Source organism: Panthera tigris, chromosome X (genome assembly GCF_018350195.1).
Source record: "Panthera tigris isolate Pti1 chromosome X, P.tigris_Pti1_mat1.1, whole genome shotgun sequence".
In the NCBI taxonomy this organism is placed as follows: Eukaryota; Metazoa; Chordata; class Mammalia; order Carnivora; family Felidae; genus Panthera; species Panthera tigris.
The window spans coordinates 64031014-64053704 of NC_056677.1; the positions used below are offsets into that span (position 1 = coordinate 64031014).

The 22691-nt window shown below is 36.5% G+C and overlaps 1 protein-coding gene across 3 annotated transcripts; it reads left to right on the top strand.

The window, feature by feature from the left end:
* The first annotated feature begins 5626 nt into the window (after window positions 1–5626).
* On the top strand, window positions 5627–22348 carry LOC102961563 (putative P2Y purinoceptor 10). Of its 3 annotated transcripts, none has more exons than XM_042974879.1 (3): window positions 5627–5702; window positions 18813–18992; window positions 20963–22348. In XM_042974879.1, the coding sequence occupies exon 3, from the start codon at window positions 21015–21017 to the stop codon at window positions 21999–22001; it is 987 nt and encodes a 328-aa protein (XP_042830813.1). In that variant the 5' UTR covers window positions 5627–5702; window positions 18813–18992; window positions 20963–21014; the 3' UTR covers window positions 22002–22348. The 3 variants fall into 3 exon arrangements, with proteins under 3 accessions (XP_042830813.1, XP_015399400.1, XP_042830814.1); XM_042974880.1 differs by having other exon boundaries at window positions 5637–5702; window positions 18960–18992; XM_015543914.2 differs by lacking the exon at window positions 18813–18992.
* Window positions 22349–22691: the final 343 nt, after the last annotated feature.

Sequence of the window (22691 nt, forward strand, 5' to 3'; positions counted from 1 at the left end):
AGGGTTTAAGCTCCCCTGATTGCCAGAATTCATGAAATTCTGGCCCTCTCACTTTCCAAACCAGTTGCTATGGAGGTTCATTTGTCCTGTGCGGTTCCCTTGTGCACTAGTCTGTCTCTTCCCCTTCTCCATTACTGTGGCTGCCTTCCAACTGCAGGATACATTTTTCTCCAAAACTGTGCTCCATATTTTCTAATATTTTTGATGTGGCCTCTTCTCCACCTTCAGTTGTGAAGTTTGTTCTGCCAGTATTGAGGTCAATTTATGGAGTATGTAGGATGATTTGATAGTTATCTAGTTGTATTCATGAGGTAAGGTGAACCTAGGGGCCTCCTATTCTGCCACCACCTTCCCATTCCACATTCAAAATAATTATTGATGTATATGTTTTTATTTCCATTTTGTTACTTGTTTTGTGGTTGTTTTGTCATTTTTCTATGACCCTTTCTTCCTTTAGGTTTTTCATGATTTTTTTGATTTCTCTAGTGGTATACTTGGATTCCTTTCTTTCTATTCTTTGAATATCTAGTACTGGTTTTTGATTTGTGGTTACCACTAGGTTTGTATATAATATTTTATTCTTATAGCACTCTATGAAGTTGATGGCTGCTTAAGTTTGAATCCATTCTTTACTCCTCTCCCCACCTCCATGTTTTAGGTATATGGTGTCTTATTTTACATTATTTTATGAATACTTTAATTTTTACAGACATATTTATTTTTACTGTTTCGGTATTTTTACTTTTTATGCTTTCATTTATGGTCTTTCCTTTCCACTGGAAAAGTCCCCTTTATAGTTTCTTGTAAGGGTGGTTTATTAGTCATGAACTCCTTCAGTTTTTTGTTTGTTTGTTTTTTGTTTTTGTTTTGTTTTGGAAACTCTTAATCCCTCTTTCTATTCTGAATGATAGCCTTTCTGGATAGAGTATTCTTGCATGCAGATTTTTCCCTGTCAGCACTTTGAATGTATCATGCCACTCTCTTCTGGCCTGAAAAATTTCTGCTAAAAAATATGCTCATAGTCTTATGGGGTTCCCCATATATGTAACTGTCTGCTTTTCTTTTGCTGTTTTTAATTTATTATCACTATATTTTTCTCATCTTAACTACTATGTGTCTTGTTCGGGACCTCCTTGGTTTGATTTTGTTGGCGGATATTTGTGCCTCCTAGATTTCCCATATTAGGAAAATTTTCAGCTATTATTTCTTCAAATCTTCTCTCTCTTCTTCTGGGATCCCTATAATGCCAATGTTACTATGTTTGGTGGAGTCATTAGGTTCCCTTAGTCTATTCTAATTTTGTGTAATTTTTTTCTCTCATTTTTTCAGCTAACTCTGTCTTCCAGGTAATTAATTCATCCCTTGCTTAATCTTACGTGCTATTTATTCCATCAAGTGTAATTTTAATTTAATTTATTTTGTCTTCAATCTGTGATTGATTGTATTTATCTCCTTATTATGGGTCTCATTGATGTCTTACAGTCTTTTCTCAAGTCCAATGGGTATCTTTATGATCATAACTTCAATTTTTCTATCATGCTTATTATTTATATCTGTTTCACTTAGGGCTCTTGCTGCCGTTGTGTCCTGTTGTTTCATTTGGGAAATATTCCTCTGTTGTTTCATTTTGTCTAAATCTCTTTTTCTGTTTCTGTGTGCTAATAAAGTCAGCTACATCGCTTGGTATTGAAGATGATGGTTTCATTAAAAAAAAAAAAGAGTTCCTGTTAGTGCCCTGCAGTGCATTGTCCTCTGTTCTCCAGGATGTGGTACTTCTGGAAGTGTCTCCTATGTATGCTGCATGTGCCCTATTGTTGAGTCCTAGCCATTTTTTCCTTCAGTCCAGTTGTCTGTAGAACCTTTCTTTGCCTATTGTGGGCAGTGTTTTGTCCTCGCCTAGGTGGAGCACATTTTAACAAATTGTGCACCAGTCTGCTAGAAAAATGAGACCTGCTACTGCCTGTTGACAGAACTGTGTTTTCACAAACTTGTGGGTTAGGAGACGAGTTGTTGATGGGGTTTGCACATGTTTCCTGTGGAAGGGAACCTAGAGCACTGGGACTGAGGCAGAAGTGATGGGAAGAGCAGATCTACTGAAGGGCGGGGTAACAGAGCTTGGTGAAAGCAAGTTAGGTAAAAAGAGTTGACATTGAGCTTGTGCTCTTAGGGTTTATGGTGTGTTTATGCTAAGGTGTAGAGGAAGGAAATGTCATTTGCCAGCTCCTTTGTTCCAGAGGGGTCTTCCCATTACCCCTGACTTTCTAGGCCACACTCTGAGATGAGTAAATAAACCTCCTTCCTGTATGCCCCAACATTTTTCAAATTCTGCTTCCAGGCTCTATCTCCTCTGTTTGTCGTCCTCTTTAAGAGTGGGAACTCAGCTTCCCAATGCCTGCCAGGCTCTCCCAGAACTAACTGTGATGAGTTTTAAAGTTCTAGACTTTAAGTCCTACTGGTTATAAGAACTCATGAAATTTGGCCCCTTTCACCGTCTTGCTTTGAAAGCCAAATGTTTTGAGGATTTGTCTTCCCCATTCAGGATAGCCAGTGTGATAGTGTGTTTCTCACCCTTCTCTGTGCCACCAGCTCCCTCCTCATCATGGATTGCCATAGTCCATTTTACTCCCAAACCACAGCTTCACTCTTCCTACCTTCTTTAATGTATCTGCTTCTCTAGCTTTGGTGGAATTTTTTTCTGCCTATCTTCGGGTCATTTTCTGGGTTATTTACACTGATGTGTTATCTAATTGTATCCGTGGGATGAGGTGAGCTTGTGGCCCACCTACCCTGCTATCTTCTCTGTTATTCCCTCTCCAGATATTAGAAAGTCTTGAAGACTGCTTATCTAAGGCAATTAATATTCACTAGTTGTAATCCAAAAGGAATTGAAATCACAGTTCACTCTTTTTTTAAAAAAAAACTTTTTTGTTTCACTATTGTTCCAGAAAAGATTGAAAATAACTCAAAATGCTGCATACTATATAAAGACCACATAAATAAGTATGAAGTGGTGTAAATTAATAAAGAAAAAATGAGTAAGGACATAAAAAAAGAGGAATGAAAGATTATAATTAAAATAAAAAACATACCATAAAAAGATCTCCAAACTTGCTACCAGTAGACTATAAATTAGTTCCAGGTTTTTCAGCAGACTATATAAAAAGAGACATATGAGACACAATTATCAATATCCATAAGAATCAAATCAAAACAATTACTTAGGAAATATTTAGTTTTTCCCAATATTAAACACTAACAATACACTGTGTTTCTAAGGAGAACACAATAACAATAGTTATCACACTTAACCTGCTGATATTATTAAAGAATACCCAAAAGCCTTTAAACTACCAACTAATAAATTTACCCTAGTCTAGGGAAGATATGATGAAATCAGTTAAAAATAAACTTTGAGCAGATACATACAGAGACAAGAGGAGTTCAGAACTATGGGAAAAATAGGACATCTGTACTTTTTTTTAGACTCTTATGACTGAATATTACTTTGTTAGAAGTGATATTGATTCCTACACAGTTAGTAATATTAAATAACTAAAATACTCTGTTCTTAAAGTTAATTTATCAGCTTTTTCAGTTGATACACAGATTTATTTTTTTTAATTTTTATTTTTTAAAAATTTATATCCAAATTAGTTAGCATATAGTGCAACAATGATTCCAGGAGTAGATTCCTTAATGCCTCTTACCCATTTAGCCCATCCCTCCTCCCACAACCCCTACAGTAACCCTCTGTTTTTTTCTCCATATTAAGAGTCTCTTATGTTAGATTTACTCTTTTTAATTAAAACTTTAAAATCAAAACTTTACCTGAATTGAAATTGTCTTTACCTAAACTGAGTCACTGACTTCTGAACAACTTTTTCTTCCCTTTTTAGGACCAATGAAAAGAGAAGACACTTGCATGCAAAAGGAAATGAGGTAAGCTGCAGGCTTTCTTAGCATGTTAAGGGTTTTTTTTTTTTTTTTTAAATTTCTGTGAAATGCAGGTAGGAGGTAGTGAAAATAGCTAATTATCAGGAAAGGATTATTTTTCTCCCTCTGTCTCAGGGTTTGGCTTTAAAGCTCAACAGTTCTGGAAAGTTTCTTGTCCAGAAAATATTAATACCCTAAGAAAACTGGCTCACACTGCCCAAATTCACAAAGGATAGATTTTTACTAGAAATCCAATTTAACAATTTATATTGAGGAACAGAACTTCCAAATGGACTGAAACGTGTATTGGACTGTCAGTGTATTCTCCTTTTAGTAGGATGTCAAGCCAGAAAACTAAATTAACAACAGATTCAAACGGGATAAATATATCGAGTCAGAATTCAGAAGGGGATTAGAAGGTCAAATATTTGATATACCTCAGCCAGGATGGGTATCTTTTCCTTTTGTCAGTCCTCACAAGTCATCATCTTTTTATAAATCAGTTCAACTTCATAGTTTTTAGTGCTAAAAGTTTGTCTTTCCCAACTCTTGATGCCCTTGAAATTTGTATTAAACATCTCTGAGTATTATACATGGCTTCATCTAGATCTTGAATGGTTCTGGTTTTATAGGGCGAGCTTGTTGCAGATCTAGATTGCCCTCCCACAAAAATGTTGTCATTTACTTTCTCCTTATTAGTTTTATCCATAAATTAAAATGCTACTGTTTGACCTAACCTACTATACTTACCTTTTTCCCCTTTGCTATGGTTATTACCCAGAAGGCTCTTTGCAGCTCTTGGCCCTGGTTTCTGAATGCGGTTCCCTTACATGCCCACAGAAGTTTGTACATTTTGTAAGCCTTGTTTTTTCAGAACTACTTTCAGACTTGGCTGACACTATAATACCCAAGTATATATTTTTCTTTATTTTCATAATTATAAGGCCCCATAAACTTTTTACATAAAGACCAAAATCTTAGTACAGTGGAAGGAGATTCTAATCAGCACTTTTCATTTATTTAGTCATGAGTTATTTGAACATTTGTTTTTTTTTTTCATTCATTCCCTCACTTATTCATTCAACAAACATAAAAGTGCTTTGTTCTAGACTAGTTGGGAATACAGAGATGAGTCAGACATAAAATATTTGCCCTCAATCAGTTTGCAGTATACATAAAGGATAAACCATGAACAAAAATAACTAACTATACATTAGGTTTTAAGCCTTGAGATGAGAGGTTGAGGGAAAAGCACTCCATGTGGAGGGAACCTTTGAAGCAAAGATACTTCTACTGCTGTTCTTGAGGTTTTTTCACCTTATGTCCTCCGGCTTGAAGGAGTTGCAGCTTTCTTTTTCTAAAGTAAACTCTCTTCAAATTTTGCACCAAAATCCTATCTTTCCATGGAGATTCTAATGAGACAGATAGACATGTGAGTTGTGTTGGAAAGAGATAGGGTGAGGGACAGTAAGGAAGGCTGTATGCAGCTATGGTTTGATTTTGTACAGGCTTTGACTCCATACTCTTTGAATTTATCTGTTAAATGAAATAAAAATGAAATAAAACTTAAGTACTGTCATCTGCTCAAGGGACTTACCTTTGGTCTGTACAAATAAGGTTTCTGTGGTGAGACACCAAATGAACTCAACTTCCTCTTTCAACAACAAATTTTTCAGTTATCAGCAGAATCTGTGCCGCCTAGAGTTAGGCTTTTTCACTCCCAACTCCCTGCAAAGAAACAGGAGTGCTAATCCCGACAAGGCTCCAGGGTAAGTTACAACCTAGTATCTTGGAATTGGTGGTTCCATGTGGGAATATTGGTGAGGGCATGAAGATCCAAGATAGAGACAGATGTGGGACCAGTGTCCAACATGAAAATGGCCACTGGTTTCTCATTTCAAATTTCTTACAGCAAGATCAATCGTGCTTGCCCTTGAGCCTGACTAGAGTACAAAGTCAGGGGTAATGCTATCAAGTACCCCACCATTCTTGAGGAGCATGGAGTATGTGATGCAGCTCACTTTTTGCTAAGGGCTCTGTGGTTCTCCATCAACCAGGGAAGAAAGCACAAAGTGTTGAGAAAACTGTGTTAAGTGAGACTCATTGAGACAACTTGACATTTTAAACTCAAAAAAGAGTATTTGAATATTTGTTTTGTGTAATTTATACAATTTCATAATGAAAAAAGTTTTATGTATTAAGTCCTTATTTTGTTGTTTAGTTTTTCATATACAGAAATAGCAAGTTTTTTCATGATAGAAGGAAAGAAAGATCATGGACTTTGGAATTGAAAGAGCTCTTAATAATTCAAATCTTTCATAATACAGATGGGAAAACTGAGAGTCAGTGAAATAAAGACACTTGATTTCGGATAAATGTGAAAGTAAATACACATGATTTCAGAGTGTGCTCAGGGATGTTTCTTAATCCTTTAAAAGTTGCTTTGTTAACTCTAGCCCTTCTGTATAGAAGAACCCAAAGGAGAGGCACCTATCTTTTAAGTGATTATTGTTCTTATTACTCTGAGTAGTAGAAACCTCTTTGGTTCTGAGCCAAGATGACTGAGTCAAAAGGAAACTTCTACTGGGGAGTCTTAAAGGTGGATTGTGCCATGCATTTTGGTACCAGGATCACTGTGGATAGAATAATAAACTTTGTTGTGCTTTTGGTGGGGAGTAGTCTCAGTCCCTAAGTCCTGTCAGTGGGAACATTTTTATTTTGATTGCTTAAATGGATGGAGGGTGTCACTGCCATTTATATTAATTGAGTAGCTTATCATTTAGCAATTGTTACACAGTAAAATTATTCAGTGCTGAAATAGGTGATATCCTGGTATACTGAGGTGGAAAAAGGCCTGAACTAAGAATCAGGTAATGCATTCAAGGTAATGATCTTTGTCATGATTCTTGTTGAACACAGGTCTTCCTTTGTTTAAAAGCAGTTCTTATTGGGGTTCAACTAGGAAACTTGTTAATTCATGTTGTACAGACTGCTCAAACCCTGGAAGTGGTGGAGCATAAGACTGAAAAATGGGTGATCATACTTCTGGGTGATTTGTGTTGGCTTTTCATGGCTAGTTATGTTTGGGATAACTCAACTGATACCCTAATAGGCAGGGAAGTCTATACCCTTCAGTCACAGCTCAAGCAAAGAGGACAGAGCTGCCTGTTGCAAAACCACTCTAAGAGGCCCAACAATCAGGACAATGACTGGCAGAGAGTCTGCTTTACTTAAAAACTTTTGGTCAAGAAGTCTACTTACATTGAGGTCAAATTATTTTGCAAGGAAGTTTTTACTTAGTATTGGTTTGCATGCATCACAGGAAGAGTGATGGAATAGGTGGATCAATAAACACAGAATCAAAAAGACTTGGTCCTAACTCAAGTTCTGCCAATGACTCACTGCGTGGCCTTGAGCAAGTTTCTTAATTTGTGTAGGTCTCAATATTCTCACTTGTAATAAAGGGAAGAGCTTAGAACAGATGGTCTTTACTTTCCTTTATAACAATGCAATGATTTGACTCTAGGCTCCTAGGTACTTGAGAAAAGCGATATATCATTAAGTGGTAAATAATAGGCCATAACATGAAAATTTCATTAGAGGGGACTTTCTGGAAATATAATCTAGATCATAAATGGAACCCAGTAAACTTTGTCAAGGACCATTATATTTCATTCAGAATAATGTTATCGTGAGAACTTCAACTTTTAGACCACAGGCAAAATTTTTTGTAATTAATTTCCTTTTTTAATGAAAAACACAAACAACAAAGAAGGGAACTAGGTCTGAAATCTGACTTCCACAATGATATTGTCACCCAATCAGTATTAATCTTTTAAGACCAAAGTATCCTTTGAGAAACATAAAAATGTCACTACAAGGTTATTATGGACTTCCGTCCCTAAGAACCAGACCCTGGACTCTTAGAGATTTTTAAAAAAATTTTTTTTAATGTTTTATTCATTTTTGAAACAGGGAGAGACAGCATGAACAGGGGAGGGTCAGAGAGAGGGAGACACAGAATCTGAAACAGGCTCCAGGCTCTGAGCTGTCAGCACAGAGCCCCACGCAGGGCTCGAACTCACGGACCGTGAGAACATGACCTGAGCCGAAGTTGGCCGCTTAACCGACTGAGCCACGCAGGCGCCCCAATGGACTCCTAAAAAAACCTGCCCCCTTACACTGACATTTTCCAAATACTGCATGCTCAACAGCCACGAATATTGTGTAGATCTGTATTTTCAACAGTTTGTATTATAAGAACAATGATTTTGATTTACAAATATATTTACTATAATAAGGAATATTCTTTTTTAGAGTAACACATGCTTTCCAGCCTTCTACTTTAAGAAATTTTATTTTAGCTCTGTTAGCCGTCTCTCACAACTATACATTTTTGGGGATTTTCTAAACACATAAAAGTACAGTATCTAACCAAAAACCCATGGAGATTACTTTCTATACAAGTAAAGGGGAAATGAACTACCATTTATTTAATGTCTACTGTGTACCAGACATCAAAATAGGTCATTTCACGTACATTTTTCATTTAATCTTCACAACAATCTATGTTGCAAGGACTATGATCTTACTTTTATAAATGAAGAAACTGAAGCCCACGAATATGAATTAAGACATTTCAGGCTAGTCAGCTGATAACTGAGTTAAGATATGACCCTAGTTCTGCCCAAAGAACCTGATTCCTGCTACTTCCAAAATACTGCAACTGCAAAAATGATATATAGCTAAGCATCTTTCCCAAATGATTTTCCCAAATGATTATGACATCATGCATGTCATAATACAGATGCATGAATGACAGTTAAATTCAAACATTTAAGATTTTGTTTGTCAATAGTGTAGTTACTTAAATTCATTTTAGGGATGAAAATAATTTTCACTTCTTCTAATTTATAGAAAAAAAGTCTAGACTTACAGGATACATACAAAGCTTAGTGTTTCTGATGTCAAGTGGGTAATTTAGAGTTGATTCTAATCATTTCAGGAGATAGCAGGGTTCCAAATTCAAGTTATTCTTCTTCAGCTGTGATTGTGAGTGATTGAACAAAGGACACCATGGTCATGTGGGTCAGACTGGCATAGGTAATAAATGTGAGACTTTTAAGGTTTAAAGAAGGAAAAGGTAAAGTAAGACAAAGCAAGTTAGGTTTCCAAGTGGCTTGTAAAGTTTGCCCCCTAGAGAATGGGAGGGAACCCCCTTCAGAAACCATTCCTTATTTAATTTTCCCTTGTTCTCCAAAGATGGCAACCTCACATACTGGCCCTATTGTCAAAGAAAATAGAAGAAACAAATTTTATAAACATGTTCACTTAACAGTATTAGTGACTTAATGATAAGGGGTGGAAAGAGGGGGAGGACTGACACAGTGAAGATTTGTAGTGTTGTACAGGAAGAGCAGTCACCTTAGTACTGGAAACCTTGGTTTCACTCTCCTCACTCTGCCACATGCTAACTTTATGTATTCAGGTAAATAAGGTCATTTCTCTGAGCCTCATTTTTCTGATCCTTAAGATAGAGATAATATTCACTGACCAGGTTATTCACAACCTATACCTTTACTAATGATTAACAACAATTATTGGTGCAATAATGGTTTGCAAAGTATAAATCAGTAGGAGGGTTGAGATGGTGGTTGCTGCATTAATGATGACAGTGGCAGTGCTGGTAGTATTATTTAGATACGGGGTTGAGAGGAGCCATGCTCATAAAATCATGGCAAGTTAGGGCTGGAAGGGAGTTAAAATCATCCGGTTAAAATTGTCATATTTTAATAATGAAGGAAATTAAAACCACAGAAAGGAAAAGGCTTAGCAGGGCAACACAAAGAACATTTGAATAGTTACTAAGATCCACATGTCTTAGCTCCAAATCCAGTGCTCTTTTTCAATATATACTACTGCTTTTAAGTCTTTCCCAACCTAGGGCAAATATTGTCACATTCATATCACTACTGTTATAAACTGTTCTAGTACTCTATTCACAGATCTATTATGGTTTGGGTTCATAGGCAGATCTTCATAAAGATCCCTGGTTTTGGTGCAATACTATGATGACACCTGGTGGGCAGTCATTTGCCATCTATGCGTAGATATAAAGAAAAAGCACTGGAACTAGAATTGAGAATAACAGCCTTATATATTTGATGGGCACTCTTATTCATAGAAATGCCACTTAAAATATCTTTTTGTTTGTGAAAAAAGTTGTTTGTATTATAATTTTAGCTTTCTTTGCTCATAAATTACCTTTACAACTGAAATCATAATAGCTGTGACTTTAATAAACTTAATCCTGTTGAGCCTACATTTTCTGATCTCCAAAAGGTATAATAGTAATTAACTCAGAGCTCTTACAAGGATGAGGTAACATGAATAGCACTTGGATAGTGACTGACAGGATGCATGCGAAAACTTCTTGGATTTAGCATTTCACTGAAACTTAGAAGTCTGGTATGAATTCTGATGCATAATAATATAAGTTACATTGGCTCTACCATTGTGAAACCACAGCATTGAGATGGTTGGGATGCAAAACTACCTTTGGTTACATGTTATTGGCAGCTCCTAAGTTTTTGGACTCAGCTCCATTGAGTTATATTTAAAGACCCAACATACCTTTATGTTCTGAGACAACAGGCCATTTCCCTTTATTTCCATAAAAAGAATGTTTAATGACCATATTCTTACTTAAGCTTAAAATCCTGTTGGATTTTAAATAAAAATCCAGAGTTGCACGCTTTGGAACTCTCAGATGTCCATCTTTATTAGACTCTAACCTTATTTTCCTTGCTTTGACCATATATTCAGTAGTAGAGGAGACCATAACTGTGCCTATTCTCCATACTGTTGTCTTTACAAACCAATGTGTATAAACTTATTGCATGCTTAACCATCTGCTAAGAAAAGTGAATAACACAAAAGTCTAAGATACAGGATCCTCCCTCAGAAAGACTACATTCTTATAGTGCAGGCTATAAGTCCTTATAAGGGTATTATAAATGTACAAAGGAGGAAGTCAGAATAGGGTTTCCCAGTGCATGGGAAAAATGAGAGTTGAGAGAGAGTAAAATATTGACCTTTGAGATAAGATCCAGGAAGTAAGTCCCCTTTAGGGTTTAGCTTCTATCATCATATTCCTCTTTCAAGAGAAGAGGCATCTGTCATCATGGTCCTGGATTTTGGTTTAAGCAGCATGTACCTTGGACATAGCACTGCACACTGGAGTGACCAAGGGCATTTACTTCTATAATGCTGGTTTTGGAGGCACTAAAAATTCTGTTCTTATTTCTAAGTGGTTCACAACTACAGAGCTAAGGACTGAAGTAATGCTGAGGATGTGGCATTTTCACAGGTTATAATTTACCTGGAATTTATTGTCAGTGTGGTTTTGGTTAGATGACTTGATTATGCAACAACAATGAGATTAAGCCCTTGGGATTAATCCCTACATGGGCCAGTTAACAGCAATTGATTTACTAGTGCTATATGTTTAGCCTTGTTATAGAGTTAGAGAGAAAGATAAATTTGTTTAAATTTATTTAAAAAATAAATTTAGTTTATTAGATTCCAACCTTATTTTCCTTGCTTTGACCATATATTCAGTAGTAGAGGAGACCATAACTGTGCCTATTCTCCATAATCTTGTCTTTACAAACCAATGTGTATAAACTTATTGCATGGCTAACCGTCTGTGTGGAGAGATTCATAAATAGTTACACAATATAAGAGTTGTTACAAAGCAGTATATTTTTTTCAGTTAAAATATTGACTTAATGACTATGTGCCAATCATTCTGCTAGATTCTGGAGATTTAAAAAGGATTAATATGTGGTTTTCGTCTTCAAAATTCTCATGGTTTAGTAAGAAATACAGAAAGAAATGGAAACATTTGATATAATGCAATGAGTGTATTATTAAAGCAATTACTATGATGACATGGCAGCCTCAATTTGCATTTTGATACATCATTTTGATACCAGAGTAGATAATAGTAGATAATAATTTTTAACAGGGCAATCCTTGAGGGAGGTAGATCAGTTAATGAATGTTTCAATAATCCGGAGAAAGAAGAGAGAGTGTGACAGGGAGGGAGAGAAAACTTGGTTGATTGAAAGAGAGAGAAGACTCTAAGATTATTCTAAGAATTCTGATAGATAGTGGTGTATAAGTAAAAGTTCAGGGAATATGATGACTTTTGTTTTGGACATATTCATTTTGAGATGCCTGGGAGACATTCATATGTGAATTTTCAGCTGGACGCTGGACAAAATGGGTTTATATCTTAGGATAGGCAAGTCTTGGACATAGAGATATGAAAGTCATCAGAATATGGGTGGTAACTTAAGCCATTAAAGTAGATGATGTTACTCAGCATTAAGGTAATGAATAAGAAGAGAAGGGTAATGAATAAGAAGAGAAGAGGCAGACCTAGGGAAAGCAAACAGTTGAAGGATGTGAAAAAATTAAAGAAAGCATGACGGAAACTCAGTATAAATGAACAAGAAGTTGAGAATTAAGAAATCATTGTTTGAAAGCCAAAGGAAGAGAACTTTGCAAAAAGATGGAAGTGGTCAGACTGTATCAAGGGCAGCAAAGAAGCTCTGCATGATTTAGCAATGTGGTGGTCACTTGTCACTTTTGCTAAAGCAGTTTCAGTGAGGTTCTGAGGGCATATACACCACCTTCGAGTGCATAAAGAATGGATACAAAGTGAAGAAAAGGAAACAACAAGTGTAAACAACTATTATGAGTTTATTTTAAAAGATTAAAAAGTTAACAAATAGCTAGAATAAGATGCATATAGAAGAGAATAATTATTTGGGGGGTTGGTGAGACTTGATGACACAGATCTAACTGAGAGTGGAGGAAAGGATGATGATCTAGAATAAATGGGAGCAATTAATGAAAGAGGATCCTAAGAGATATAAAATGAATTAAATTTTTAACGTTTATTTACTTTGGAGGGAGGCTCAAAGGACAGAGAGAGAGGGAGACACAGAGTCCGAAACAGGCTTCAGACTCTGAACTGTCAGCATAGAGCCCGAGGTGGGGCTCGAATTCATGAACCATGAGATCATGACCTGAGCCCAAGTCAGATGCTTAACTGACTGAGCCAGCTAGGCACCCCTAAAATGAATTGAGAGCATGGTAATTCATCTTGAGCAATGAGAAAAGTAGCTGTGTTGGGAAGTAAGAAAGATGCAGTTGTATATAAGATTATGTGTTGGGAGGAGACAGTAGATGAAATTGAGTTTCTTCTCATCCAACAACCTCAACGTTGTCTGTGATTTAAGAAGTTAAGACTCTGCTGAACAGTTTGTGGGAATGCAAACTGGTGCAGCCACTCTGGAAAACAACATGGAGGTTTCTCAAAAAGTTTTTTTTAAAAAACTACCTTATGACCCAGCAATTGCATTAGTAGATATTTACCCAAAGAATACAAAAATAATTCAAAGGGATATATGTTTACAGATGTTTACAGCAAAATTATCTACCATAGCCTAATTATGGAAACAGCCCAAATGTTCATCAACTCATGAATGGATAAAGAAGTGGCATATATAATATATAATAATATATTATATATATAATGGAATATTACTCAGCTATAAAAAAGAATGAAATCTTTCCATTTGCAATGACATGAATGGAGTTAGAGAGTATAATGCCAATCAAAATAAGTCAGTCAGAGAAAGACAAATACCATATGATTTCACTCATATGTATAATTTAAGAAACAAATGAGCAAAGGGAACAGAAGAGAGAGGCAAAACATTGTATGGACGTGTTGAATCACTATACTGTGCACCTGAAACTAATATTACACTTTGTTAACGAACTTGAATTTAAATAAAAACCTTAACAACGTCTTTGCTGGGAAAGGTGGTAGATGGGAGAGTAGGAGAGAAGAAACTTTAGTAAAGTTGTGAAGCTGTTGAATGGCCACCATGGAAATGAAAGAAGATAGTAATCACTGGTGTGCAAAGAAAGGCTGAAGCAAAAAATCTTAGGCTAGAGTCATAAATTTCTAGTTTTTGCACTCCAAATAGATCCTAGTATTTTTAATAGGAGCATTCAGCAGATTGTACAGTAAAAAAAGAACACGGATTGTGGACTTGATCTGCAATTAAGACATTGCCAGTCTCATACAGCAAGAGAATGTTGAATAAGGAAGTTGAGGTTTTTTGTGTAAGAGTAGTTGGTTTAACCATTTAATCTAGGCTCAGTAAGGAAGGAAGTAAGATAAGGGAGGGTGCTAGGTTGGCCATCAGAAATGGAGGGATTTAAATATTTAAGGTCTCTGGGAGTGTATGATGCATGCTAGTATTGTACAATTTGCAGTGAAACTTAATAATTATACTGTTGATGAGTCAAGAATTGAAAAGGCTAGCCAGAGAGTACAAATTTGAAAAGTCCCAGGATAAGGAAGAGGTGAATTGGCTCAGATTGTCAGGAGAGGTGAATGCTATGTGCTACTAATCTGAAAGGGCTTTGGAAAAACGCAAAACTGTGATATCTCTTTCTAAAATTTCACACATTCTATAACTGAATTTATCTTTGAATCCTCAAACAATGTCCCAAACTGGTCAATTCCATAACTGAATTTTACTTGAAATTCTAATATTCCTGCCATAACAAGTTCAGAGTTGTTTTCACCTCAACTGTTGTACTAATAAGGTGACCAACTATCCTGTTCGTCTTGCACTTTCACAGTTTTAGCACTGAAAATCCTGTCTCAGGAAACCCTCAGTCTTAGGTAAACCAAACTGTTGGTCACTCTACAAATTCCCAACTGATACGGATTTCCTGTCTGACATGGCCCATGTTTCCAATCCATTTCTACACTTTTGCCAGAGTGATTATTTTAAAACATCAGTATGGTAGTATCACTATCTTCCCAGAATCCTTTAGAGATTTTTGCTAAAACTCTCTATGATTGAGTTGCATCTACCTTTTTAGTCTCTTTTCCCTTCTACTCTCTTCTCCCATTCTCACCTCTCATTCCACCTTTCCTACCATCTCACTGTTTTTCAGCTGGACTAGGACACCTATTATTGCTATCTATGTCATTTATTTTTATAGTTTGGGATGTTTGAATTCTATTTATTCATTGCTGGAATTCTTCCCCCATCCTTTCTTCTCCTGTACCCTGCCCACCCAAACTGCTTGTTGAAAATGGAATTTAATCTTTAAGTTGAACATCCAGTCCTCTTCTGTGCAGGATTTGTTTCCACTCCCACAAAAACTTCTTTGTTTTCTCTTTCATGGCATGTTTCAAAAATCTATTATGGCTAGTTATTCTTATATCTATCTCTCTTAAATGACTGTAAACATTTTGAGGACAACAGTCATGCATTATATTTCTCTGAAATTTCCCACCTCAATCTACCATTCTTAGCAATTAGCATATTGAATACACTCATAGCAGAATTTTAATTTGCTGTATGAAGTCATAAATTTCTGAATCCCAGATGAATAGTATTGGTAATACCCAGTGCAGGCTTTCTTGAAGAGATGAAACTTCACCAAAACCTTAAAAGGGTATTAGGATTAAAAAAAAATAGTGTATAAATCAGGCAAAGTACGTTAACTTTATCTCTTCCTCAGTCACCATCTCTATTTTTTCTTTCCAACCCTGTTCCTACAGAGATCAATAAGAAAATGCAGATGGCATGCCACAAGTGCTATTTCTTCTGGCTTGAGGTGTTCTATCTCTCAGAATTCAAGAAAAAATCAGCCTGATATGGTAGAAAGAGCATTGAGTAAGAGGCCTACAAGTTTTGCCTCTGGTCTCACTTTCACCATATTCTTACCCTGTGAGCTTGAAGTGGGTATTTAATTGTTCTTAAATTCATCTCATTGTCAGTTAAACACTATGGTAAGGGTATTACTGATATGTGTCTCACTTATTTCACAGGGATGATGCTATGATAATATGAGGATTTGTTATCAACTATGTAATTTACTTCAGTTCTTGTGATGCACTGATTATGATGTTAGAGATTTTAAAAATATTTCCCCCACCAGACCAGAAGTTTCTCAGGGACACAGAGAAGAAGGTTCTCAGGGATGGAGATTATGGCAGATAATTCTGTATTCTCCACAGAACCTAGCACAAAATTCATAAGATTTTGCTAATTAAATATATATTGATTAAGCAGCCAGAGTTCTCAAAAATCTATGGAAAAAATAGAGTTATTTTCCCTTTATGATTAGTTTTAATGAGTGGAGAGCTTTGGGGATTGCAGATGCATCCTCACTCTCCTTTTAGTTCCTATGCATAAGTGGGTAGGAAGTTATTTGCTGATTAGATGAGGCAGTTTTACCCTCTGCAGAATGACAGCCTAGAAACATAAAGGATTACAATATTTTTAGAAGGAGACCACAAGTACTAGCTTCATTCTGAGGTCCAGATAATGCTCTTAATGATACTCTGAGAACTTGGGTGGTACTGGTTCATACCCATAGGATATGCCTGACCACTTGTGATTTCTAAATTAATTAGTTTGCTTCTCTCTCAACCTTCTATAGGTATGAATTTTCTGAATTGAAAAGGATAGGTGCAAGGTATGTCGATGATAATAACCCAAATCAAAAAAAAAAAAACATTCTAGGGAAATCAGGCAGCAGAAATGTATTAGTTGACATATCTGAGTTTGCATTTTTGCTTGAGGCTTCCAAATAAGGACTTTAAGCTGCTCTGTAGTAAGTTGCTCTGGCTATATGGTGATTAACATAGCAGATCTTGTTGTGGCACTAGTGAAGCTAATGGCACAGTGGATGAAAAAGCCAATAGACAAGTAAACAAACATTTAAATTACCAATGTTGATGCTATGAAGAGAAGGAACAGAGAGTTTGAGTATATAATGATGTGCAGGACTGCCTAGATAGTATTGGCAGTGACAGTCTCTGATCTGAAAACCGAGATTAAAAGGAACCAGGCATGAAAATCTTGAGGGATATAATCACAGACAGAAGAAATATATGTAGAGGGTGTTGTCAGAAAAAAAAGTTTGGCTTGTTCTAGAAACTGAAAACATCTCAGTGTAGTTAAAATATAGAGAATGAGTAAGAGAATGGAACAAAGTGATGTTGAAGGGCACAGGAGACATATTAGCTATGGCCTTTAGGCCATGGTGAGAAGTTTGGCTTTCATACAATGGAAAGCCAGCAAATAATTTTATGGAGGAGAATGACATATATCAAAGAAAGTTTATTTGGGCCACCATATAGAAAGTGTTAGAAGAGGTTAGTAAGTTCCAGGACAAAGGTAAGAGAGTATGGAAACAAGCATAGGCTCTAATTCTAATACCCTACCTCTATACTATGTAAGTTTTGTGACTGGTGAAACTTATTTAACCTCTTTTCATCTCAGTTTCCTCATCAGTAATATGGAAATAATCATAGGGCTGCAACGAGGACTAATGAGATAATATGTGAAGAGTGCTTAGCCTGCAAATAAATGGTAGCTTTCAGTAAATCATGGCCAAAATTAATATTAGTGTTATACACAGTGTGGAGAATGGACTTCAGGGGGTTAAGACTGAAGTGCAGGGAGTCTGGTAAATCAATCTGTTTTGGTAGTCAAGAGGAATGATGACAGTAGTGTAGATTAGGATGGCAATAGTGGAAGTGTAGATGGATTGTACAGATTTTTACATGGGATAATCACCCCATTTTCTGGTTGGATATGGAGGAAATATAGTGATATGGGTTGGATAAATCCCTATTCTCCAGGTCGAGTGTCTAGGAGGAGAGTCATGGCGCTTACTGAGAAGGGGAATTCAGACACAGGAGTGAATCACCAATCTTATACGTTTTTCTGAGACAGGAAACAAAGATATGTGTAGGTGGAAGGGGAGAAAAATTGACAACAGAGGTAGCACAAGCCACCTGGAAATAGTCAACAACAGGGCTAGAACCAAAGAGAAACAGAGACAGTGGCAAGAGCAGAGACAGAGAGAAGGAACACACTCCAACTTTAGCCCTTCCATTCAGCATTTTTCTGTGAGCGGCTTCTTAGGTTGTTCTCCTTTCTTAAATTTCAGAAGTGTCACAGATTGTCCACAGCAAGCTAAATGTCCCCTGAGAGAGCTTATATTTCTGTCCTGCCCAAAACAAATTCCCCCAGCTTCACCTTACCTTGGGAATTTTACATATAATTGTCACCAGATTTGGGGCAAAACCATCCTATCTTCCCTTCAGTCTAGACAAGAGATTTTGGAAAGCAGACCATGCAAATCTCTAAGCTCACATTAAACTGAATTGCAAAGGCATAAAAACCCACAGAAAAAAGAAGGTGTGAATTTGATCTCTAGTTTGCTGTTCTGGCTTAAGAGGTTTCTGTTATTTAACACAGAGGTGTGAATAGAACATCCCTCTTTAGTAAGTGAAACTTTCTACACCAGTGAAGCAGGAACAAATACCCAGGTCTATAAAGTACAAAAGTGGAAGTGTGACTTGGGTGGGTGTGAGATGTTCTCAGTTCTTGGAACTGTAGTGCACGTTATGCATCTTCCCTTGCTTTCTCACAGTTTTTGTATGGATAATAGATAATAGTAGAAACATTGCCAATAATGAAATCAAAGTGGTTGTTGAGGATGGATGGGTGTTATATGTGGGGACAAGTGTTTTGTTATATCTTATTAGCCTAATTAAAGTAATCCTAGTGTTATAATATTATGAAGTCTTACTATGGAATTAGAAAGGTTCTTCTATAATGTACCCTCCAGATGTCATAAGCCCCATTCTATTAAGTAGTCCCTCCTAAGCAAGGAGAAGCAAGTGGTGTAGTAGAAATAGCATAGACTTTGGAGAAAGTAAGGCAAAATAGTATAATCCCATTTTTACTATTTTCTAGGTTTGTTACCTCAGAAAATTTACTGCATCTTTCTGAACCTCAATTACCTCATCTCTCATCTGCACATGAGAGTAATAATAGTACTTACCTCTTATGATGGCTGTGAGAATGACATTGGATAAATTCATGTGAAAAATTTCATTGCAGATTCTGGAGTGCATTGCTGATAGTCACATCATGGTAATTATTTCCTCTTTTCACCTGTGAACATCCTTCTACCTTCTGTTCAAAGTCGTACATACATAAGCAAGATGACTGCATGACATTTCAGGAGATATCACAGGCCAAGTAGGGGGAGCATAAAATATTAAGGGAAGGAAAGTGAAAGTAATGGTAGAGTAATGGTAGCTCAGAATGTTGACTCTCTTTTATATGTGAATTAATTATTTGGGGTTCTGTTTTTATTTGTGTATTTATTTATTTTTAATTTTTTAATGTTTATTTATTTTTGAGAAAGAGACAGAGTGAGAACAGGGGAAGGGCAGAGAGAGAGGGAGCCACTGAATCTGAAGCAGGCTCCAGGCTCTGAGCTGTCAGCACAGGGCCCAATGCGGGGCTCAAACTAACGAACCCTGAGATCATACCCTGAGCCAAAATTGGTTACTTAATGGACTGAGCCACCCAGGTGCTCTTGGGGTTTTGTTTTTAATTCAAATTTCTATTCCCTGCAATAAGACGTAAAATGATATAGGAAGTGATTTCTGCTACTTATGAGGAGAATCTAAAAGGAAACCACTCCTTTGGTTTGTAAACTTAATTAAAACAGAAACAATTAAAAACAAAAGTGCTATTCCACCTAAGGAACAACTTCACTCCTTTATTTCTTCCACGTTTAGCTCTAATTGCAGTAAACATTCCTGCAATATGAACAGAAGCTATGTTTGTAAAATTTGTTTTGGAGAGGAAAACAAATGAAGAGAAGGATGTAAGGATATAAGTATTAGGCACCTTGTACTCCCATTTGAAGTCCCAGATCTTCTGTTTAGTAGCTTTGTGTCTCTAATAAACCTCTCTCTTGGCCTTACTTCTTCTACATGTATTATGTGAAGGCAGAATTAAATAATTTTAAAGGTTCTTTTCAGTGTAAAATTCTATAAGAGTGTTAAAGTAAAATAATGAAGTTGTTGCTTTCTTATTATTTGCAGGCAGCTTGCATAAATCCATGACCAGATCTTGGGAAGTCCTAAAGATTACTTTATATTCTCCATGTTCTACATATAATACACAATAAAAACCTCACTGAAGCATAAAATAAGATTAAGGGAATTAAATTTTTTAAAATTTTATGGTGACTATTTGAATGAAATAAGTATTAAGTTTCAAATTGTTTCCAAAAAATGATTTTGTGGTCTATGTTGCTGGTTCCCTAATCAGTGTTTACTGTGACTTTTGGATCATTTGCCATGTCCATGATGTTACTCCAGTACAGAATTCCTGGCAGAAAATTCCAGATCACATAAGGAGAATTCCTAGTTCAGCCTATAAATTCATGCATTAATGATATTTTTCATGTAAATTGGAATATACCCTAAGGCAAAAGAGAGAGAGAAAGAGATTATAAGAAGTACCTATGCTATTGTGATAGAATAATAAGGAGGTAGTGTTCTCAAAGTTTTGAAACTTAGCCAGCATTAGCAATGCAGGCTTAAGTGGCAGGGCCATTTTCAAAGTGCTAGAGTACCAAGGTAGGAAGTCAGAACCCAGTGGACCAGGTGGTAGACAAAAGAGAAGAAAGGGGACATAAACGGTGAGGTTGGATTTCTATCATTGCAATTGTAAATGAGTAAGCAGTATTCACATTAACCAGGCCTTGGGGCAAGAAAAATTTGGATACAAAAGGAATAGACTGAAATACCATACTTTTTTTTGTGGTGGTGAAACCACTAGAGTAAATATTTCAGGATGTCCTTGCCTGCAAGACACAATTTAGACAATCTCAAAGGTCAGTTAGGGGACAATTGCATGGTTTTCAAACTGATTCATTAGGTGACCTTGGATCACTTACATATCTTCCTTGAGCATCTGCTCTTTCATCTGTAAACAAGTCTTTTCTAATTTTAATATTCTGTTCTCTTTAAGTATAAAAAAGAATCTGGGTGTTGGCTATAGAACTTATTAGTCATTATATTCTTTTTTTTTCTTTTATTAAGGAGGGATTATAATTCCACGGCTTACCTTGATGAGTATACTGAAATATTCAAGATGGGTAGCAACAGTACCAGCAATGCTGAGACTGACTGCAATGCTACTAATGTGACATTTCAGAACTCCCTTTATGCAACTACCTACATCCTCATATTCATCCCTGGTCTTTTGGCCAATAGTGCAGCCTTGTGGGTTCTGTGCCGCTTCATCAGCAAGAAAAATAAAGCCATCATTTTCATGATCAACCTCTCTGTGGCTGATCTTGCTCATGTGCTGTCTTTACCTCTCCGGATTTACTATTACATCAGCCACCACTGGCCCTTCCCGAAGGCCCTCTGCCTGCTGTGCTTCTACCTGAAGTATCTCAACATGTATGCCAGCATTTGTTTCCTGACGTGCATCAGCCTTCAGAGATGTTTTTTTCTCCTCCAGCCCTTTAGGGCCAGAGACTGGAAGCGTAGGTATGATGTAGGCATCAGTGCTGCCATCTGGATCATCGTGGGAACAGCCTGCTTGCCATTTCCCCTTCTGAGAAGCACCTACTCATCCAACAACAATCAGTCCTGTTTTGCTGATCTTGGTTACAAGAAAATGAATACAGTGGCTTTGGTTGGAATGATTACAGTTGCTGAGCTGGCAGGATTTGTGTTCCCAGTAGTTATCATCGCATGGTGTACCTGGAAAACGACTATATCCTTGAGGCAGCCACCAATGGCTTTCCAAGGAATCAGTGAGAGGCAGAAAGCACTGCGGATGGTTTTTATGTGTGCTGCAGTCTTTTTCATCTGCTTCACTCCTTATCATATTAACTTTATTTTTTACACTATGGTGAAGGAAACCATCATTAGCAGTTGTCCCATTGTCCAAAGCACACTGTATTTCCACCCCTTTTGTCTATGCCTTGCAAGTCTCTGTTGTCTTTTGGATCCCATTCTGTATTATTTCATGGCCTCAGAGTTTCGTGACCAACTATCTCGCCATGGCAACTCTGTGACCCGTTCCCGCCTTATGAGCAGGGAGAGTGGTTCATCAATGATTAGCTAAAAATAAAATACCTTTTCAATTGTGACTTTAGCTATGTTTTCTAGCTTTTTCCAAAGGCCAGAATGACCAGCCAGACAATTTGTTTAAGAAATTTGTGAACAATGGAAATTTTCTTTTGTGATAATTGTGGTCACAAGGATGTAATGGTGGAGGCAGAGTGTAAGAAATGTGGGAGAGGAAGAAAGGATAGAGTTTGCTTGTTTCCTCTTTGAAACTCAAGGTACTTTCTTAGACCTAGATCAAGTTTTTACAGATGTTTTCAACCAAATGGAGATTGTATATTTTATCTTAAACATTACTTCAGTAAACATATTGTTAATAAGATACAATAAATACATGAATCTTTTCCAAGATATAAAAGTAAATTTCTATTATATTAAAACTTTTATTTGTGAATTAGAGTAAAATTCGTCAATCTTTTTAAGAGATAAATAAATGCACAGGCAAAGGGGGGTGACAATTGAGGCAATGTGTGCATAAATTTTTAGGGCCACAAACCTATTACTGAATAAAGGGCATAGAAATTTGTTCACTCACTAAAAATGTATTGGATACCTATTGTATTCTGGGTTACCAGAATTTCATGGGTACTTTCACAATTTAGCATCTCATCTGGTCCGTTTTTTTAAAAGTTTTAATGTTTATTCATTTTTGAGAGAGAGACAGAGTGTGAGCAGAGGAGAGGTGGGG

Coding starts and splice junctions, on each gene's coding strand:
- LOC102961563 (XM_042974879.1), top strand. CDS start 21,015: ATGGGTAGCAACAGTACCAGCAATGCTGAGACTGACTGCAATGCTACT.